The sequence below is a fragment of the Scatophagus argus genome, chromosome 23 (assembly GCF_020382885.2).
Source record: "Scatophagus argus isolate fScaArg1 chromosome 23, fScaArg1.pri, whole genome shotgun sequence".
Taxonomy (NCBI): Eukaryota; Metazoa; Chordata; class Actinopteri; family Scatophagidae; genus Scatophagus; species Scatophagus argus.
The window spans coordinates 452,648-472,637 of NC_058515.1; the positions used below are offsets into that span (position 1 = coordinate 452,648).

A 19,990-nucleotide genomic window follows, 5' to 3' on the forward strand; every position below is an offset into this window, starting at 1 on the left:
CCTTCCATCAGTCATCACATATCTAAGCATAGGAAGGAAGTTTATTGACTGAGCATGTCTGTGCCTGTGACAGCCTGCACCGTAGCCCAGACATGGTCTACTCAGTCGCTGAATTCCCCCTTCGTCCTGCTCTTTCTTCCCGTTCTTCACATGGTGTAATCTGTCTGACCATCTCCACCCCCCTCTCCTCAGGTTCCCTGCAGCGGTCTCCAAACCCGCAGCTTCAATACAGCTTCCATTCATCAGCCTCTCACACTGTTTCCTACTTGTCAGATGCCACACAAAGGAGGAGGCAGGAAGTCAATGCAGGGACTGTCTGCCCTTTAGCTCAACTCCAAGTTCACAGCTGAATCTGAGTGCTGGCAGACCAATAGGCCAGGTAAGATGCATCTGCTGTAACACCCAGCTTCCGTTCAAGGTCTGCTAAATAACAACCTCTGAGGTTAAGTCTTAGGGGGCAGACCTGATTTACTCTGTGAGAGTGTAGAGGGCTAACACAAGGTAACACAAAGATAATGTTTCTCACAAACAAGCAGACTATTAAAGCATTCAGCCAAGAAGCTTTCGTTCCTGAAGCAACATATGTCGAGATGTCACTTATTATATGTATATTTAAATTTTAATTTCAAAAAGACAATAGGCAAAACTTTATAAATTATAATGATAAAATCCAACAAAAGATGGTGAGACAAAAAGTAAAATCCATCAAACAAATAATATCAGTAACAGCAAAATCAATACAAATCAAGTCTAAAACAGTGAAGTTTTTAGAAGTGACCTAAAGAAGACAATCTGACACACAACTGAGGAGCCAGAACTAAAAAAGCCCACTTAGTTTTAAATTTGGACCGAAGAATGGCCAGGGGTGACCTACCAGAAGATCTCAAGGTGTTTTACACTCAAAGGAAGTCAGTATGTCAGCTATATATTCTGAAGCTAACCCTCTGGACCTGGCTATGAGTGTGGCTACAGCATTCTGAATCAGCTGAAGTTTATTGGGGTTTTACTGTGTGAGGCAAGAGAATAGTGTACTGCAGCTTTCATACAGGGATGTAATGAATTCCAGAATTACTGTTTCTGAGCTCTTGGGAGGTAAAAATGACATGATTTCTGAGTATCTAAGTATTCATCATTGGGGAAAATGCGGTTGGACAACAGAATTGTCTGCCTCAGTTGGTCAAAAGTGAGGCAGTTACTGAAGGTAATTCCACAGTTTCATAATGTTCAATGAGAGGGTACCAAGATGGGAGGAAATGTAATTCTGTTGACACCATTCACTCAGTAATAACTGCAGTGCACGTGTCAAATGTGAGACACAACTGTGTGCCATCGGCATATAAATTTTAACCAATGATGTGTTTTTCATTAATATAAGCAAGCAGTAGCACATAAACGAAAAATAGAAAGGGCCCAAGAACAGAACCATGTGGAACCCCCCTTTCTAATGATACGGAACTGATTTCCATGCAGCTCTGAAAGAGAACCAGTCTAAAACCAAATCTGAAACACCCACTTTATTATGAAGAAGCTCAATTAAAATAATGTGGTCATGTCAAAATCCTAAGACAGATTTATTTAAGGAGAGCAATAATTTCTGTGCCATGATCTGCATATTTTTTAGAGCTCATTCTCCAAAAAATAAATAAATAAATTTGCTGCACTATAATTTTTTGGACAGAAACTATTAAATGTATCTGGGTCTAGTGTGGATAGTAGAAGTATTGACATTGATATAAGCCTCAAAAATCTAACACCAGTCAGGTAAGAGTGATGTCTCTCTCAAATATGTGGAATATTTTTCCTTGTACCTGAGCAGGCAGGCCAGATGCACTGAGTTCGCGGGAAAGCCGGCAGGGGACAGTCAAGACGGACTAGACTACTACATGCAGACTGACTGGACTGAATCTTTCTTGATCCTGCTGGGAGCTGAAGTGGCTCAGAGTCTCACTGGCAGATTGCACAGGGCAGCAACGAGCAGACGGTCAACAATGAGCACCAGTATGCATCCTCCATTAATCCCACAGCATTTACAGTTACCCAGCAGTGCCAGGCCCAATGACCAATGGCAGGCCAGACTGCCAGCCCAACGACGCCACCCTGCTGCCCTCAACACATTCATCTTCCCACCAGGGAGGTTCAGACCGCCAGACAGAAGCAGACAGCAGACACAGTGATGAAGACAGAATGGGAAAGAAAAAGGACAATGGGAAGGAGGAGAAGACTGTAGGAGAGAGAAGGAATAGAGATGTGAAGAAAAAGAGGTTAAGAGAATAAAAGGAGGAAAGGGTGTCAGAGGTAGAGAGAGAATCATGGAGAGCAGGAGGCAGTAAGGGAAACATGAAGGAAAAAGAAAAAGGAAAAAAGCAGCACGGTCTTTTTATCACCCGCTGTAACTGATTAAGGAGGCCCCAGGATCTTGGCAGAGGTGCAGATCTAAGACTGGAGGAAGAGGAGGAGGAGCGCAGCACTACACCATATCTGGGAATGTTCAACGAGTCAGATTGACCTGAACCACAGAAAACTAGGCCTACTTTGGGCATTAACTGTATTGCATGCATTATTAAAGACTGTTCTCTTCACAAAAGCTTACAATGAAATGTCAGTTTTACTTTAATGAAAATAAAATGAAGACTCACGTGTTTCACTTTGAATTTTTAAGATCTTTCTGATGGCGCAAAAAACAGAAATACAAGATTATTTTGCTGACTGAAGTTAAAGCATCAGTAAATGGTAAGTCTAAGACCTTAACTTCCATTGGTTAAAATGCTGGCCTGAGTAACTGCTGACTTTATAACACGGTGAAAGTGCTAAAAGGAAGTTCGACAGGTCAAGAAACACGAGCAGCGAGACAATCAGAATGGTCGCAAGCCAGTGGTCCATTCAGATGATCAAAATCAAACTGAGAGTGAGTGCATGGCAAATGTCAATAATAATCCAATATAAAAGCCTCCAATCTTCTGGGAAGGCTCGTTTCTTCAGATCAGAATCAGATCAGAATCAGAATCAGAATCAGGAACTCAAATATTCATTAATCAGAAATGTTTGAGTTGTTTTTGTTTGTTTATTTGCTTTCTTTTTTTTATCTAAAGTTATCTAAAGTCAGAGTTACTTAACTTTCACACTCAGTTTTTCCATAAAGTATTCAAAATTCATCAATTCATTTTGGTATTGATACTGAAGCTAAGTTACTGTGTGTTTTGATCACATAGTAATAAGCCCTGGATCATTACAGCACCTGATGCCTCTATTAGTACTAACAATACATATATATCTTGTTTTTTCCTTTGTGACACCCCACAACATAAATATATATATGAAAAGCATCACATTTCTGCATGAATGTCTGTCAGTCAGAACATTTTAATTTCCACTGATGTTGGACCAAAAGGCCTGGCTCACAATCTCTGTTCCAGTTCATCCCAAAGGTGTTGGATGGGGTTGAGGTCAGGGCTCTGTGTGGGCCAGTCAAGTTCTTCCACACCAAACTCATCCAACCATGTCTTTATGGAGCTTTGATTTGTGCACTGGGGCACAGTCATGCTGGAATAGAAAAGGGCCTTGCCCAAACTGTTTCCACAAAGTCGAAAGCATAGCATTGTCCAAAATGTTGTGGTATGCTGAAGCATTAAGATTTCCCTTCACTGGAAGTAAAACTTTTGTCTGTATAGAGTATATATAATTACTACTGCCTTGTTGTGAAGGCACCCTATACCTTATGAGTCCTATGAATGACTGAATTGATGCAAGGTGTGCACAAGAGGGTTAGAGTTCACCATGCTCCCATCAATGTCCCATTGACTCCAACCCGTGGTCCTCCACACGCTTGCCTCTATATTTAGCATGTGTTTGCTTGCATCATTCAACATAACGTATGACTATTAGTCCAATACAGTCTCCAGAGTTCTCAGAAATCACATCATGTCTCAACCCAAAAGACCTCCACTGATTAGATGTGCTAGGATCAGTTTACTAGTCATTGTTGGTACTACTTAGCCTGTGAAAGCAGCCGAAGATCTAGATATACAAAACAGCAGTCAAAATCAAGCTATATAGCCAAGACTGACCTGATGGAGTATGGACAGGTGAAGTGTGTTTGTTTGTCTCTCTGGTCTGCCTGCATCTGTAGCAGCCGTCCAATGACCTTTATCAGCCCCTGGACATTTCTGTTCACAATTCAACACAGATGATATGAGAACCCATTAAAAACACAACCAAAGAGGAGCATTAAGAGAACTAAGAAAAAAATAATCAAATTAGATCAACTGCTCTGTCCAGTCAGTTATCCATCTGATCATCTTCAAAGGCATCTCACAGTCCTGTGCTTGAAATCTCAGTTGGCAAGTATGTTTGAGTTGTTTTTGTTTGTTTATTTGTTTTCTTTTTTTTAATCTAAAGTTATCTAAAGTCAAAGTTACTTAACTTTCACACTCAGTTTTTGCATAAACTAGTTCATTCCATTCATTTTGGTATTGATACTGAAGCTAAGTTACTGTGTGTTTTGATCAAACAGTAATAAGCCCTGGATCATTACAATGCCAGATGCCTATTAGTACTAACAATACATATATATCTTTTCTTTTTCCTTTGTGACACTCAACAACATAAATATATACATGAAAAGCATCACGTTTCTGCATGAATGTCTGTCAGTCAGAACATTTTGATTTCCACACGTGGCTCCAGGTGAAGCACAATGGCAGTCACCAAAGCTGTCCAGGCAAATGACTTACCTGTCAGTCTATTTAACCTCACGTTTACCCCTCTTGACTTATTTGCAAATGCAACATTGTATCTTTTTTTCCCCACTTGGCCCAGAACAAACGAACCTGTGTGTGACAACATCCCGAGTCTCTAACCTCATCTGCCTACCAGTGCCGAGCAGGTTGTAAATCGCCTCAATTATGGCCCTGCTTTATTTCATGACGTGCCATTTTGTAAGATTTCATGACTGATAAGTTTAGGATACTTCTCTGTGGAGTTATCACTACAAGTAACTGCTTTCACACACAGTCATCTGATCTCATAGCCCTAAAAAAACAAACAAACAAAAAAAAAAACACTGGTTAAAAGGTCATTGAAAATGCTGCATTTTCCACATAAGAGGAGTCTTACTATGTGGAACAGAAAAGGTCACTTTGCTATTAGACTTGAGCCTCCTGCTCTGATGATCGGGGCATGAGAAGAATTAATGGATCCAAGTCAGCAGAGAGGACAAGGATGATGAGGCATGGTGAAGCTTGGTTATGTTTCTGCACAGAGGTGCTGTATTACCTACAGGCAATACAGCAAAGCTTTTCACCACAACACTTTGTGGTGGTTTGCCTCTGTTCATTTTGTTAGCATTCGTTTGATTTTGCCCAGGTCCTATATTCCAATCTAAGCCAATGTGAATTTTAGTCAAAGATTTTATTTCCAAATCCCATTTTTTTACACAAAAGCACTGTTGCATCTGTTAATGACTGTGAATCATGCCGACTTCACAGCATCCAACTTTTCTTCTTCTTGAGGTTCAGCTTCAAGGATGATTCTCATTCATTAAAAATTGTTAATAAAAAATCTTAAAACATCACTTTTCTTTAGTGATCCATGTTCCCAGAACTCACCAATTAAATAAGTGAACACAATCGTATTATTATTGATAGGAATGAAGGCCGAGTCTCCCCATCCTTTCAATAGTCACAGAGAGGTACAAGAATGGTACAAAATATAAAAAAAAAAGTTGCATTCAAACACATGAAATGTTAGATTCAGAAATGTTCAGGGCAGTTGCAACATCTGGCACATCTGTAGCAGAAAGCAGTTCTACTTTTGCCTTTGCTGCTATGTTTTAAAACCCACAGGACCCTATTGATGAACCCACTGAGCTTCCAGGCACAGTGCTGTCACTGAAAGCAGGTATGAGTGCTTCACGGACCTGGCAGATGGCAGGAGGTTGAGGACGCTGTGGAGGACGCAGTGCAGGTCTGCGTGGCCTTGATCCACCAGCAGCACCACAGCATCACAGCAGGCTGAACGCACAAGAGCACAGTCACTGCAGCACTGCTGCCACAGAGTTTCCAGCGCCGGACCCTGACATACAGCAACAACACACACCTCAAGATTTTAATCCATATTTGGTTACTACTGAATACGACCTTTGCTGCCCAAAAGCAGAAAATGGCTCTCATGAGTGTGGAGTTTTTCAGTTCTTGATAAAGAAGGTACAAAAACTGCTGCCCGTCTTTATTCGTGATCGGAAACACTACATTTTAAACGGCTTCATTTTAGTTACAAGCAAGAGAGCAGCGCAGAAAAACACTGTGCTGTGAAAGGTCCAGTGAAATAGGTGCTTTAAAGGAACAGTTAACCCAAAAATTAAAATTCAGTAATTATCTACTTACCCCTATGCTGATGGAAAGTCACATTTAGTCTACTTGTATACAAAACATTTCACAGTAAAACTTTTGATTGACTTTTAATGCTCCTCTCTCTTTAGTATTTTATTATGTTATATTTTATTTCTAACTTGTTTAATGTTTCCTTTTAATATCTCACCTTTCATTTCTGTTTATATTTATTCTGTTTTAGCATTTTATTATCCGCTGCTACTCAGTATTCTATTGTTTTAATATTTATTTATTTTTCTTTCTTTATTTGTTTGTTTGTTTGTCTTATTTTCTATGTGTGTGTGTGTATGTCTGTGAGGGGTAGTATTTTTTTTGTTTTTAATGTGTAAAGTACTTTGGGTTACATTATTTTTGTATACAAAGTGCTGTACAAATAAGGTTTGATTGATTGATTGATCAAATGAGCTGCATGCAGCCATTTTATGTTATTTTCAGCTGTTTTTAAACATTAGTGGTTTAGTGCTGCGTTGCAGTTTAGCTGTGAAATTCCAGAAAGGTTTTGTGGAGTAAGAAGCTTCACCTGACTTTTCATTGGCATGGGGGTGAGCAGATAATGACTGAATTTTCATTTTTGGGCAGACTGTTCCTTTTATTTCTTGAAAAACTCCCACTGATCCCACACTTTAAAATGAACCTTTGGTGTGTATTGTGAGTCAGTGACTTACCTGTGAGGAGGACTGTGTGATCTGCCCATTTGGCCCTTTCTCCTTTAGCACAGCAGCAACAAGATTTCTCACCGTCTGGAAACCAAACAACAGGCACAGCATGTACAGTTATCATTTACATGAGATAGGTCTTTTCACTCTCACTCATTAGCAAAGATGGCAGACTTTAGACCTTTGGTAGCTTCAAGACACAAGTGACTGGACGGACACATTTCCTGAGCTTGTGTGATATGTTTTCTGTCAGAAGCCAAGTCATAGAGATATTTGAACTGAAAAGATTGGCTTGAAGTGCCGAATGATAAAAACAGAGGCACTAAAGTTGGACCTGTTAGGCTGTTTTTCTTTACAGTAATATTTCAACATTCAAAAGTGTTTCCTTTCTCAGTGTGAGGTGTCGGCCAAATGCAAAAGCCACAACACGAGCTTCAATGTAACAACAGAAGAGAATGAATGCTCTTTGTTAAAGTTACAAAGTTAAAAAATGAAATATATCATGTTAGTCTGTGACTAGTCAGTGCCTCTGGTCAGTCTCTGGTCAGAACCGGGACAGCTGCTTCTCCTCGCCTTCCCCTGCTTCCAGGCTTCACACCAAGCTAGGCTTAAGTCTTCCCCACAACTCATTCAACAAACTTGAATGATTGAAAACATGAATGAATTAGGGCTCATGTCCGATAGTGACACTGCAGGACACACAATGTCAAGTACAAAAGGATAACTTTCATGCTTCTCATTTTCCCTGACCAATCTATAACTCAGTTAAGCTTTCAGCCTGTTTATCTTCAAACTGGTAGATTACGTGGAAATGACACAACTGTGACACACAGATCACTCTGTAAAGTTTATTAGAAGGTTTTTCTCAAAAACTTCTCCTCCTGTTCTCTCCCCACATGTCCAACCCAGAGTCACATACATGAAATAGGTTTAAAACAAACAAATTATCTGCAAACTGCAAAAAACAGAATTATGCAAAAATAAATTGGACACAGAATGTATTAAGACAGAATTAGTAAAAAATTCTCAAACTCAGTTGTCTCAGTCTTTGTCCTGAAGCCACAACTCCACCACTCGATCGTTGCTTTTATCTGCTTACTTTCCTCTCTGACGGACGTTTGGTCAAATATACACTGAGATACAGTGTCTGTAACTCCAAACTCGAAGTACTTTCACCTCCAAACTGTACTTTAGGACATATATTTACTGTACACTTGTTGTATTGTCACATTAAACTGCAGTTCACTGTTTAAGTTTTCATGTTCCTCTGAACAGAAACTCAGTCTTGCTGTGTGCTTTGTTCCATTGAAAGCTATTAGCTCTGTTAGCTGTTAGCTTCTTTAGCCAAACACACTGCAGGACTTTGCTGCTCACTGGCTGCCAGCAGCTCACAGCTAACTAGTTCTCCTTCAGCAAAACATATTAGCAAGATACCATGAAAACACTTAACAATCTTCATAGTTTTTCCATCGGCTTCCTGCTGAGATGCCTGCCAATGATAATAACTACAGCAACAGCACGAGAAGATGCACTCTGGTTGGCTAAAAGGATTCTGTCAGGGCCAATCGGATGAGACTGGGACCCTGCCATCTGTTCTAGTATTTTAACAGTGCTGTCAAGAGTGTTTTTCCAATCGGCCTTTGTAGAGACTACCAATCAAATTATACAGCATCAATATTGGCCTATCACAAACACTGGCTGAACAATTAGAATAACGTTTTTCATTTAAAAGTAACAAAAATGATAAAAACTATGATTAACTGTAACTGTGTATCTGTACCACACACTGCAGATATCTGTTTTCCCAAAAAACACATCAAAATGTCATTCTTTTCCAGGATTGTGCAGCCCTAAAATAAATGAATGGATGAAGTGAAGTGAACTGCTTTTAACTAAGACTAAGAGATTAAAAAAAAACACCCTAATTTGGCCAGATATATTAGCATTTGTATAGTATTTGCTAAAGGAAGAACATGGAAAAATACTTTTGGAAGATGGGGAAAAAAAAAAAAATCGCTGGCTTGTTTAATCATGAGTCAAAGCTCACCTGGGCCTGTATGACAGGGCTGGGAAAATCAAATCGGATTTGCAAACCCTCCATCGTATTTGCTGTCATGCCTGAAAACAGAAAAACAAAACTCATTAGAATAAATTAACAAAACTTGATGACAGTACTGTCAGTAAACAGCATTAGTGTCGTCATTTCTTCTCTTTAACTTCTATGAGTTCAATGCTTTGTCATACAACACTATGAAAAGACAGAAAGCTTGGTGCTGTCCTTTTTGACACAAGAATATCACATATCAATGGTGCTGAAGTCAACCTCTGAAACGAAAGCTAAGGGACGCAGCCACCTGTTGCTTCAGAGTAATGAAGACATTCCAGGGAGAAGCCCTGCTTGCAGGTTTTCAGGGACTGAGCTGATGAAAGCTGATCCTTGCCATGTGTTATCAAATTATTGGCCTGTGGCCATGACATAATTTTGCATTAAATTATTCACAAGTCATCAGTATACAACTCCACTGAGTGAGTCACAGGTTGCTAAGCAGACGAGAGGGCCATCTCAGGTTGTCTCATTAGGCGTGACAATATGGCATACAGGTGCTGACCACCAGCTGTCTGAGGCCTGCAGGCCACAGCTGCTGTTTCAGAGGTGAAGATCTGACTGGTTTTAAATGGGGCTGGGAACAGACTGTCAAATATGTGCTGCACTAAATATCAAAAACTATTGTTGAAAACTGGCACTGAATATACTATATCATCAGACTGCAATCTGATTTACTTTTCTTTTACTTTAAAATAAAACTGAAAATCATAATTAATCAGTTTTTTAAAGTTAACAAAGATTACCCTCAGACAACAATGAACGCTTGACAATTTTCTCATGTTTTCTAAAAAAAGACCAAAAAAAAAGTCTTTTCGAAGTGCTTTTAAAGGATCGGTTTGACATATTTTAAAACACATTTATTGGCCTTGAGTAAAATGAGGAAGACACCCAACAAGACCCAGCAAGATACAACATCCACCCATTATGTTAGGGAGCCCGCACAGACACGGGGAGAATACAGCATACAAACATAGAACAAATAAATGAGTGAACATAAGAGGAGCTGGGGGAATCCACCTCATTCCAGCCTTTGTGCTAAGTGAAGCTAAGCTAATCGTCTCCCGTCAACAGCTCAACCAAACACATGAGGCATGGCTGATTTTCTGATCAGCTGGTTGGTCTTTATGCCTGCAGAAAACATCACAATAGTTCATCACTGCAATTACAGCAAACCCAAGCTGAAACATTTCATTTCTTTGGTTTGTCCAAGCAATCTGCCAAAACCCAAAGAAAATTTACTATCACAGGAGACTAAAGAAATGAATCCTGGGATATTTTGTTTTGAAAATAATTAATTAATTGTTTATTATTTTTTATGTTTTTGGAGACAACGCGTATTGCTTCATATTCTGTACTGTGCTTGTGTGTGTCTGCACAAGCTTCAAATACAAACAAAACAGAGACTCACTCATCAAAATATTGTTCCATAGCACCACAAAAGGGCAAAAATTCAACCTAGTACCTTTAAATGACAACTACTTTAACAATCAATTAATAAAGGAAAATACCAAACAATTTCTGCTTCCAATGTGAGGACTTTCATTTTATCTTCTTCATATTATTGTATATTGAGTACATTGGGGTTCTGGACTGTGTTGGACAAAGACATTTGAAGATATGATTTTGGGCTCAAAGTAGTTTTTTTAAACTAATCTTAAAAGTACCAACTCATCTATTAACAAAAAAACGCAGCAAGCGTTATTCACTACCTTATCTTCTGCAATGACAAATTAATGATGAATCACAACTCATAACTAATGTGTTTCGACTGACATTAGAGCCTAACTGATATTGGATTTTTGAGGCCAAAGCTGATAGAGATATTATCTCTGACTGGCTATTATCTGAAAGCATGAAATATCAGTGAACTAAAGTATGAAAGCAACATTTAAAAAAATTTAGGCCTTTTGCCTCCAACATTTTTCTGTTCAGCAATACGTAAATCTATACACTGGTTTAACATTACGCAGGAAATACGAGCCTCACGTAGCCTGCCACCCCCCCTCCCCAAGCACAGACACCCCTCCCCCCTCCCACCCCCGCTGTTATCTAACTGATAAGTCAGCCTGCTTCGCTGTACTGTCCACCACCCTGCTCCTGAACGCTCCACACTGGCTACCCTCAACAGGTAAGTGAACTGACACCACACTTTGTCAAGTGTTAACTGAGTGATGTTCGTACACAATGTGGCTGTTAAGCATGAAATATCTATGTCACCGTTTGGATGTCTATCATTTCTTAAGTGAGTCATCATGTTCAGGAGTTAGACAAGAACGTGAGTGTCAGAGGTTTATTTGTCAATTTAACTAAAGAGGATAATAGCGCAGTCATCACTTGTTGTGTTAGAGTGATGCCTGTCATTTCAAGTATCTGGCTTCTTCTCCCATTTAAAGTGTCAATATCAATGGTCAGCTAAATGTAGAAAAAGTTTGGCTGCCACCAAACTGTTCCAGTGGTTTCTACAGCACATTTACCTTACAGCACAAAACAATATAGGCTGGTCTGTACTGCTAGGTCTGCATTAGCAATAGAAGAGAGGACAATGCATCAACAGTGTTGAGCCAACAGTGCTTTAGAAATGTCACTGCTGAGGCTTTACTGTGTGACACTGCACATGCCGGACAGGCACGTGGGATTTTTGAAGGCCTTTCAGGTGGCCTAACACACAGCCTTTCACAGCCATGTTGGAAGACCTGACATCATGACAGCACAGACAGCATTTGTCTTAACAGGATGCTTAGTGCCTGTTTAGTTTAGTGTTAGCACTGATGAATAAAAATACAAGTTTAAGTATCTCAAAATAGCACTTAAATAGAGTACTTGAGTAAATTGTATTCAGTGATTCTAAATTTTTACACTAAGACTTCTGTGTTTACTACAAATGTATATTGGTTCTAAACAGAGCTGAAACTAAGTTATTTTCATGTTAGATTACTCCGACAGTTCTTTTCACAATTAATAAATAAAATAAATTTAAAAAAACAGCTCTTTTGTGGGAAGTTTGCATGTTCTCCCTGTGCCTGCGTGGGTTTTCTCCAGATACTCCGGCTTCCTCCCAAAAACATGCACATTAGGTTAACTGGCTACTCTACACTGGCCCTAGCTGTGAGTGTGTGTATGTGTGTGTGGCTGTCTGTCTTTGTGTGTCTGCCCTGTCACTGACTCGCAAACAGTCCAGGGTGAACCCCGCCTCTCGCCCGTAGTCAGCTGGAATAGGCTAATTTTTTTACAACAACTAATCAGCTAATCATTGCAGTTATAGCTCCAAATATCAGTTATGATTACTAAAAATCGATACCCTGAAGAAGCAATATTGGTCCTTCCCTAATATATTGATCAAGTAGTGATTGAGCAGTAGTGATCAAGGCGTGGAGCTGCAGTATCGAGTTCCCACCCATACACCTGTTTGATCCAACTGCAAAGAGTGGTCAGCTGTCAACCATGAAGTTTCACCCCCTTTTTATAGCATCAAATAACTAATTTAAATGAAATGTATCAGAAAAATTAGCAATTAAATATCCATAAGTCTGATAAGAGCCATCTAAAATGACAGAAACCATCTTTAGTTTGGTTCACATCCCATATGTCAACATGGAGTAGAAGGGTTTCTAACGTGTACTGCAGCCAGCCACTAGGAGGCGAACCAGATATTTTGGCTTCAGTTTGAGGAGCTCTCATGACAGCCATCTTAATATAGAGTCAATGGTCTCTGTTATATACTGAGGGTAGGTTATGAAGCTAATCACGGCCTTGTGAATCCAGCTGCTTCGCAAGGTAACGTGAATTGGGAAACACAACTGTATACTACATTCTCACATGATGTGAGTGCAGCAGTCGGAGGAGTGACGGAGCTCTTACTTGTATAATTTTAATTTGGGACTTGGGAATTATTGAACTGGCTACTGGATCCAATATTTAGCATTTTTCTGATTATCAGTGTTTTTGTTGCCCAAACTCCAATACGATAAATTAAATTAAAATAATAATAATAATAATAATAATAATAATAATAATTGTTTCTATTAGGAGCATTTATATTTTGTATTAATAATCTTAATCTGCAAAGTAACCAGTAACAAAAGTTATCAAATAAATGTGGTGGAGGTACAGAAAGGCGTGGTTATTATAGCATTTTAATTGCATTTACAGAACAATTAATGTATCGTAAGATGTTGTTACTACCTAACTGCACTCTTACTAACATAAAATCACATGTACTATGAAAATTGCAAGTTTTTTATCAATGACTCTTGCATGTTTTGAGTAATTCTAACTTCAGGAAGCTTTGTTTCATTTCCTAACAAACCATTTATATCATCCAGGTGACCACCAGCATTGTAATTGTTGATTTTTTAAATATTACTTCTTTAATCCTATGAGCACCACAAAGTGGTGAGAGTTGAGCAAAGACACTAAAAGTATTTTTAAAGCTAACAAAGCACAGCTGCCCTGTGGACAGTGCTTTCCTGAGCAGGCCTGTTTTCATTATGCAAACACACATGCACACTCAGGTTTGAGCATGTGTTGGCCTGAAACTGTGGACACAGTCTGGGTAAGGAAGAAAACCAACTTTAACCACAATATGATTGGTTTTCATTATCGTTTCTTCAGCTCTCATAGAGTCGGCTGTGATCCCAAGCTCCTCGTGTTCATGTGTCAAAGTGTCCCTGGGGATGACACCAAAGCACAACTAAAACGTAGAGCAGTAGTGTGACGCAGAAGCTCAGCGACAAACTGAAGTGCTTTCTGTGTGCATGCTTATACTCAGGTGTAACACCATTAAAACAGTCCCTCTAAAGCAAAGGAACCGTCGTGTTGCCTGGGTGAGAGTGGATGAACTCCATTTCTGTTTCATTGCTTTTAAAGTCAACTTCTTTGTAAACACAGTATGGCTGCCTCACATGGTGTTTATAGTTTTAGTGGCTGAATTTATTTGTAAAGCTTGGGGGATGAGATACAGATTGTGTGGCACACTAAATGGTCTAGTTAATCTGTTTGAATATCAGCAGTGATTTTAGCAAAGAGCTGAGGAACTCCAGCATGGTCATCTGAGAACACAACAGAGAGCTTTCATAGAAAAACCTTCGAGGAAATCTTACCAAAGAAGTCCTTTTAGCGAGTAATGACTCCGTTCTCAGGGCTGATTTTATATGATGCCACGTGTAGCTGTTGCACATTGGAGTCTCATGCTTCCTGTCGGGATAAACATGTGCACAAACATCAGCACGGGTTGCTAGTCCTGGCAGAGAGTCACTCCATTCGTTATCATGATTGGTTTGTGTAACTTTACGTTACATACGACATGAATCATTACTCATTATAGCATCCAACAGCCATTGACACAACAAGGCTGCTGCCGTCCCGGCTGGTGTGTTTTGCCAGCAAGTTATTCAATGCAGACCATGATTATGTGATATTATATTATGCCGAATTAGAGGGGGCTTTCTGCTGAGTCAGGAGGTACTTTCGGTACCGTACTGCGCGTTACATGCAGTACGCGTTGACAGATTTTTAAATGGAGTTTACTATAGCACGTTTTCTTGGCTAGTCACGGTCCTGATGCTGGCTACGTGTCGTACATACCAAAGCAGTCGCGTAAGACCTGCAGCACAAACCTTTGGACAGACAATAACGACGACATTCAGACGTAACTGTTATTAAATGATTGGATATAACGGACAAGCTAGCAAATGAAGTTAGCTGAATTGGCTAATAATAGCTATAGACAAAGTTATCAACACAGAAGCTCAGGATATCTAACAGGAAGTGCATTCGCAGTAATAAAGAGAGCTGGGCTGTATTTCTTACTTTAGTAGATAAAATAACATACCCTCAGTTAAAGTTATACATGTTGCCCAAACTTTACCTCATTCATCCTGCCTCCCGCAAACTCGCATGGATCTACGGCGAGTATCGAGGACCAGAAGTGTTAGAGACTGCACGTTACACACCATAATATTCCTCTTAGAAAAGTTATTAAGTTAAGAGTGAACCTTTTTTTTAAACTAATCTGAATGTATGCCTTTTAACTGTTTCCATTTCCATTTCCATCCATTCAGAGAAATTACCTTTGTCTCAAAATGTCTTGTGAATGTTATATTTCAGTTTCGATTATTAAAAGTCAGATGTGGAAGATGCATTATTGCCACAGTAACAAATTTAATCACATTAATAGTATATATGTAGGCTAGGCTTATGAAAGCTAACCGGATTCGAACATCTCCTGCAAAATTTTAAACGTGTTTCATTCGCCGGTTTTCCCTTGAGACATGAAGGCAACATAATTACTGGAGGTTGCATCCACATGATTGGAGGTCCATATATCTACTGTTCTCTTATTGGCTTTTTCCAAGTCATGCAGCTCCACCGGGTACACCAAGCTGCGCGTGCGCCTTACCTCTCTGCGTTGTTAATTTCGCAGAATTCGGGCGAGTGAATAACGGAAATAATGGATGTTTACATTTAAAATAAAAGAATGAAAAATAATAGACAAAAAAGACACACTGATTACGCTAAAAACAAAACAACTGTTATTTAAAAATGAGGGCTGTGAGTGATTCTTTTATTAATATGAGCACTACAGCAGCTGTTATCATACGTTTGGCTTGCTTTTGCGTCACGAATACGAATTTAATATAATAAACTGTTCATTTCCACCAAGCAAAACAAGAGAACACATTGCGTTGTTGTTGTAGGATTGGGCCTTTCGACATTAAAAGTCCATAGAGCTCGTTATTTAATCGTGCTGGTAATGAAGTGTTGATAACAGATATGCTATGAGACTCCAATTTTGGGCGAATTTCTATGAAGGCACACACCTGTTTTTCAACTATGTCATTTGGGTGCTACACTGTAACAATGTGATATAATGGATTTTTACATGCTTAATTTGGGTATTTTTAAAATTCAATATCTTTGACAATCTCCAACATTAAATAAATAAATAATTTAGAGTTTTGTGTTAGGAAATACAATAATTACGCAACTGATTATTTAACTAATTAAACTGAATGATAAGGGGAAAAATCAAGTCAAATATTTTTTATGCCTTATTAAAAAAATATAGGTAGGGGGCACTTGGACTCACCATTTTTTTAAAATCCACACTGCTATGGTCTGGAGTAAACAAATGTCAAAAAACATGTAATTTAAACGTATATTACTTAAAACCCAAAATGGCAGATCCTACCGTTCAAGGAGATATAGTTGCAGAGGTGTCGCACTACTTTGGTTTTATTCTGAAAAATCGCAGCGGAAATTCTCTATGTTATTATGGGTAATTGACAGCCGGCGAGCCTTTGAAAGTCTTGAGTCTGACTTCGGTCCGGGAGAGACCATGTCCGCCGTCATAGGCAAACTGTACTCACATCGACTCTCATTTAAAACAAATTCTCTATGAAATAACAGTAACACGGGGCCTCAAGGATGGCCAACTCGGTGAGTAGCCCGTTGGAGGATGCGTTTGCCTATTCGGTCCAGTGCAGTGTGTGTTTGGACATTTTGTCGTTTTGTCACACCGGAGGAGTCTGTGGTTTTCACTCCGTAACGAGGATTTTCAAGCCGTACAGCTAGCTAGAGCCGATACGTGCCGCTACCTCATGTATGGACAGTGTACTGCAAAATTGAACTAAAAAAACTAGCAGTTTTAAGGTCTTTCTGTTTACTGTCATAAACGCTTTTGCTAATGGGCAAATTAAGGCTGATTCAGGATGGTTACAGTTCATTCTTCAGTTCGGCATAAGCTTACACGCAGTATGTAAAGCAGCACGTAAATCTGCTAATCCAACTTTCCCGAAGGGTTTTCTCGTTCGTCTCGTCTCATTATGTTTGAACAGCCATGTCATGTCATCCAATGGTAAAAGGCAAAGTGAGAGCAAAATTTAGCTGTGTAAAGTTCGTGAAAATGTTTCATGTGTGTTATTTATTCTGAATTTACCTGTACATTTGTGCTAATAGTCCTAAATCAGGTTGTGTCGACAACGGGAGTTTCTTCAGACTGTCAGATTTTTATAAGTATATAAAAAATATTCTATATAGGTGTATGTATACACACACACACACACATACATACATATATAGGTTTTTCATTACTCCACATGAAAATCTTGGAATTGGAATAATTTTCACATTCTTTCAATCTCGTCTTTTGGTCTGCTCAAAGCTTTTAACTTCTTATGAATATAAGTAAATGAATATTATCATATCATTTACTTTTACAGGGTGCTGTTCAGGTGAAACTAGAACTTGGTCATCGTGCCCAGGTCAGAAAGAAACCCACCGTGGAAGGCTTCACCCACGACTGGATGGTGTTTGTCCGAGGACCGGAGCACAGCAACATTCAGCACTTTGTGGAGAAAGTCGTTTTTCACCTGCACGAAAGCTTCCCGAAACCAAAAAGAGGTAAGAGGATTTGTTGTTTCTGCCTTGTTTTGGCCCTTTGTTTCATGTTTTCTTTGGCAGTGATTCCTCAGAGCGACAGGGTTTCCTGTGTGGTGAGAGGCACCCTCTGAGTGCCTGTAGCTGACTCTGACCTCTCGATGCATCTGTGCACCGTGGCATAAATGGTGAATTTGTTGTTTCTTTTTTCATGTATCTCTACATAGTTCAAATCAGTTTTCATCAGTGCAAATGAAGGAGAGGATGCAGAGGTCTTTGGTTCCTTGAGCAGAAGCAGCTGAGGATTGGGGGTGCAGTGCAATGGCAAATTAAACATGTATGTTCCCTCACTGTGATTCCTTGAAGACAGAAAGGAAAGGTTGGAAATAAGACAGAAAAAACACTTTTATGATGTGCTGATGTCAGTTTGGAGCATTCCTACAGAATCATAGCTGACCTTGCCTTTGGATATGAAGCAGACAAACCTTGTTTGCTCTGGCAGTAAAAGTAAAGCAGTGACAGCTACGACTTGTGTTGGTTGCACTTTGAGCCAGTGAGCCTGAAAACACAAGTGCTCCTGAACAGGAAGTCTTTAAAGTCGAGGCTAGACTGATAATTGCTGTTCATCGTGAACTTAGCTTTGCGGTCTCCCGACCACAGATGGATGTACACACAGACGATACACGCCACATACACACATGTTGTACTCTGTGCAGTAACAGCAATCTGAGCTTAATGACGCCTCAAGCTGTGCAAGATTATAAACTGAACTAGTCGTTTTGTCCATAAAATGTCTCAAAATAGTGAAAAATGCCTCATGTTTAATGTCACCGACAGTCTGAGACCTGGCAATGTCCACTTTACGATCATGTTTGACAAACTTGATATTTGACAAGCTGGAAAATTATTGCAACAACTCACCAATTACTGAGATGGTTGCAGTTTAATTTTCTGTTTGTCGGCTGTTTAAATAATCAAGCAAATAGTGAATCGCACCATCAGTGTATTCGGTGTGATCTCAAGCTGTTTTCTGATTGGTTAGTTTGCAGGAGTGTGTCGTAGCAGAACACGCATTGTGTGAATGAGGTCCCGCACGTGTGAACTGAGACTTTTCATGCAGGCCGTCTCTGGTCTCCAAAACTCTGAACTGGTCAGTAATAGTTCATCACTGACAACTGGAAGTCCCGCAGTGCGTCAGGGTCTCTGTGGTCTCCTTCGCTCGGCTGTGTGAGGTCCTTAAGGCTGCTCAAAAACCAGACTCCACTCTGCCTCACAGTCATTAATATTGTGGCATATTGACTACCTGCAGTAAGTTTGATGATTTGACGCTGGCCACATCTGCACGAAGGCTGCTGAATACCTGCAGTCAAATGAGATTAATCTGGCTTCATTAAAGACTTCTTCGTGCTGTTTCTTAGACTTTTTCACAACATTATCATAATGCTAATTCTTTGTGTATGGACATGATGTGTTGTATGTTGGTGGCATCAGACAAAAAATGTCTTTATCACCCTAAACATCCAGGTAGTGGTATTTTAGATAGCACAAGTGTTCCACATCAAGCTGTGATGGTCAGATGGGTCGATTAGTCTCTTGACAGAACATAAATCAGCAGTAACACTTTAGCTTTTTCAGTCATTTGGTCAGCAAAATACAGTGAAATTCTCTGCTTGTTGGGAAAACCAAGATATTTGTTGTATTTGACCTTTGTGAAACACTGATGGGAATTTTTCATTATTAGTCAATGCATAGGTAAAATAATCAGCAGATTAGTCTGCAAAGAAAAAAAGGTCGGCTGCAGTTGCTGTCTGTTGTTGTTGAAACTGATAGAAAGAACAAGTTAATAGGGAGATAGATATACTTTATTGATCCTGTGCTGGGAAATTACAGTGCAGCAGTATTACACACAGTGACGATATCAACACCATGAAATAAAAAGAATAACCTATACATGTTAAAATAGCAATATAAAAATGTATATACAACAAATAACCAATATTGAATGTGGTGCAAAAATAAAATATAATGTAGGGTGCAGTGAACCAAGTGCGTAAAAACATATAAAGTGACTGTATGTTATAAGCAGAGTTATTTTAAACTATAAGCAGCTGTCCTGAAATACTTTAATAACACAAACTGAGCTGTCACCTTTCCTTTTAATTAAGACAAAAGCAGATTTTGGTGAATCTAAAAGGCAGTAAAATATTACTGTTTGATAGTCATCACATGTCATTTTCACTGGAAAAAAACAGAGCTGTGATATGAAGTCCACAGAGAACAAAGCAACACTGGAATCAACTTTCTCCATACTGTTGGGTTTGTACTCCTTCTACCTACAAAAAAGAAAATCGGGGTGAACTGCAAGTTCTCTTCACAGTTTTCGCTCACCTTTGGGCAACACAAACCCCCTCTCTATTACATACATCATTCCTAACTGTGTTCCTATGTGTGCTTCTGTGTGATTG

The 19,990-nt window shown here is 39.4% G+C and overlaps 2 protein-coding genes across 5 annotated transcripts in view; one reads left to right on the top strand and one right to left on the bottom strand.

The window, feature by feature from the left end:
• Nucleotides 1-15,353, bottom strand: part of focad (focadhesin) — a 52,699-nt gene extending 37,346 nt beyond the window's left edge. Inside the window, exons 1-7 of one of the 3 annotated variants that reach the window (XM_046379815.1) lie at nucleotides 15,218-15,353; nucleotides 15,016-15,050; nucleotides 14,249-14,342; nucleotides 9,090-9,160; nucleotides 7,052-7,126; nucleotides 5,915-6,069; nucleotides 4,065-4,163 (exon numbers count right to left, since the gene is read on the bottom strand). In XM_046379815.1, the coding sequence (XP_046235771.1) occupies nucleotides 4,065-4,163; nucleotides 5,915-6,069; nucleotides 7,052-7,126; nucleotides 9,090-9,158 (398 nt within the window). In that variant the 5' untranslated portion in view covers nucleotides 9,159-9,160; nucleotides 14,249-14,342; nucleotides 15,016-15,050; nucleotides 15,218-15,353. Of the gene's footprint in view, nucleotides 1-4,064; nucleotides 4,164-5,914; nucleotides 6,070-7,051; nucleotides 7,127-9,089; nucleotides 9,161-13,648; nucleotides 13,934-14,248; nucleotides 14,343-15,015; nucleotides 15,124-15,217 lie in introns of those variants that run through there. The other 2 variants (XM_046379814.1, XM_046379813.1) reach the window with 2 other exon arrangements.
• A 1,076-nt stretch (nucleotides 15,354-16,429) lies between these two features.
• Nucleotides 16,430-19,990, top strand: part of mllt3 (MLLT3 super elongation complex subunit) — a 48,304-nt gene continuing 44,743 nt past the window's right edge. For both annotated transcript variants that reach the window (XM_046380592.1, XM_046380593.1), the window contains exons 1-2: nucleotides 16,430-16,586; nucleotides 17,369-17,549. In XM_046380592.1, the coding sequence (XP_046236548.1) occupies nucleotides 16,575-16,586; nucleotides 17,369-17,549 (193 nt within the window). In that variant the 5' untranslated portion in view covers nucleotides 16,430-16,574. The remainder of the gene's footprint in view (nucleotides 16,587-17,368; nucleotides 17,550-19,990) is intronic.